Source organism: Triticum aestivum, chromosome 3B, assembly GCF_018294505.1.
Source record: "Triticum aestivum cultivar Chinese Spring chromosome 3B, IWGSC CS RefSeq v2.1, whole genome shotgun sequence".
NCBI classification, from domain to species: domain Eukaryota; kingdom Viridiplantae; phylum Streptophyta; class Magnoliopsida; order Poales; family Poaceae; genus Triticum; species Triticum aestivum.
The window spans coordinates 513,632,810-513,634,942 of record NC_057801.1 but is presented as its reverse complement, the minus strand read 5'-3'; the positions used below and the strand labels follow the sequence as shown (position 1 = coordinate 513,634,942).

General features: G+C 57.9%; 1 protein-coding gene across 1 annotated transcript; it reads right to left on the bottom strand.

The window, feature by feature from the left end:
* Positions 1-664: 664 nt before the first annotated feature.
* Positions 665-1,797, bottom strand: LOC123070660 (uncharacterized). Its single transcript, XM_044493951.1, has 2 exons — positions 1,336-1,797; positions 665-1,214 (listed from the first exon to the last, which is right to left on the bottom strand). Exons 1-2 carry the CDS (start codon positions 1,545-1,547, stop codon positions 911-913), a joined length of 516 nt encoding a protein of 171 aa, XP_044349886.1. The 5' UTR covers positions 1,548-1,797; the 3' UTR covers positions 665-910.
* Positions 1,798-2,133: the final 336 nt, after the last annotated feature.

The window sequence follows — 2,133 nt, the reverse complement described above, 5'->3', positions numbered from 1 at the left end:
CGAGACGGCCAGGCGAGGCGAGCCAGTTGGGGCCGTAGCCGCGAGCGGGCGAAGCCGACAAACAACGAGTAGGCCCGGCGCACAGGCGAGAGGCGGGGCCGGGTCGCAGGCGCGGGATGACCCGGCACGCGAGCGAAGCTGAGCGCGTGGGGGCGACGCGCGAACGTGGAGGGGCGCGGCCCGAGCGGAGCACGAGCGGAGCACGAGCGCGGGGGGGACCGGTGCTTGGGCGCGAGGTGAGACGCCGCTGAGGCGGGCTGGCCGCGGAAGACGCGTGCGACGAGGAGGCGCGGGGGCGCGGCCGCATGGGCGGCGGCGAGCTTGGGCGGAGCGGCAGGCGGCGGGGAGGCAGGGGAGCGGCGTGCGGCGGCGGCCTGCTCAGCCGCACGATGGCAGTCGTGGTAGGGAGCCACTCGAGGCGGGAGAGGCGTGCGCGCGGGCGCGGCGGGAGCGAGGGCACAAGCACGGCGAGGCGTCGAGCGCGACGGCGGGCATGCGGTCGCGACTGGAGCGGGGGCGTGCATGAGCAGGAGCGGCCGCATATGCCGGCTACGTATTTGAAGAAATGACGAGGACGGACAGCTGGTGAAATGGGATAGCAGCGTTGGGTGCAGCGAGTTTGTCCGGCGTTTGTTTTCCTTATTTCTATCTCATACGGATAAAATCCAGACAAAATGGGTATAGATTTATGGTCGTGCGGTGGAGGGGGCACGCATCAATAGAAATGTTTGGTATACAACCGGTCTCTGTATTTACAGACTGAATCAATCAATGTCTTCCTGAAGAACATGAGAGAAGCAAAAGCCTCTTTACATTTGACAGGCTAATACGCCCGCCAAGAAAAATCCTCAACAAGGAACAACGAAGAGGCGCGAGGCCAGCCATGGACAGACATTTGCAGCCGCGAGCCCTACTGATGGCACGCGCTCTTGTTGACAGGGATCGCGGGAGGCCTGTAGAGCATGTTGGCGCTGCTGGTCCGCGCCATCATCAGATTCGCGCAGGAGCTCGCAGAGTTCTGCTTGGCGATTCCTTTGCTGTTGTTAGAACCAGGTAAGGGGTAGGCTTTCTGGTTCCCATCCAGATCGATGTTGCTCCTGCACGACTTGATCTTCTTGTAGGGGCTCTTCTTGGGCAGGTCCTCCAGGCATCTCACCTCGGACATGCACGCGAACGACTGGGACTTTCCGTCGTAGTATTTCGACAACCCTTTCCTGCACAGAGAGAAGAGGAACATGGTCAGGGAAAACTTCCCTTTTGTTGCTGCACATACGTACTCCGTATGACGGTATGATGAACTTATGAAGGGAGGCATCGAGTTCATCAGAGACTTACTTGGCGGAGAGTTCGGCCTTCATGGACGACAGATCGTAGACGCTGTCAGAGTTGAGTCTCCGCACCGGCGGGGAAGCCGGCACAAACTGGTCCTCGCCGTCTGAGAACTGGGCCTCGTCGTCGGAGTCGCAGGAGAAGGAGGAGGAGGTCTCGAACAGGTCCTCGTCTTCCTGGTGCACCGGAAGGGCCTGAGAAACAGCAGATCTGTCCATGGCTGCGAGTTTCTTGTTTCTGCGATGAACCTCAAGGAGAAAGGCGAGGAAGGTATGCTTGCTGCTGTATATGGATGGATATATTCCTGCTCTTGTTCTTGCTGTTGCTGGCTGTGTTTCACGACCTTTACAATCTGGCAGGAGGGCGGGTATATATAGAGACGACGGGGATAACGCTGGGCGTCGTGGTAGTGCGCTTTGACTAATACTTCGAAACCGAACGCAATTTGCGCCAGTGACATCACCGTTCGTTTCCGGCGTGTTTACATTGCGCAAGTTAGGTTCGCTTGGACACCGATGACTTGGACCCCATGAGCACGGCTTATCATTTTCTTTTCAGAAATAAAAACGGAGTAGTATTGAAGTTTGTTGGCCACTCCCACCCACATGCCTTCGCTTTGGCGGATTCTGCCGCTGGTGCCGCCCCGATCCGATCTTATCTCCATCTCCTTAGTTTGTTCGCTGGTCGGTTTATTATATGATTATTATTATCCTTTTTGGGGAGTTGGTTTGCGAGGCTGACATCTCAGGCCATGCCATGTTGTGGTGGAGATGAGATGATGCTGCCTTGCAAGTTGTTAGGAAT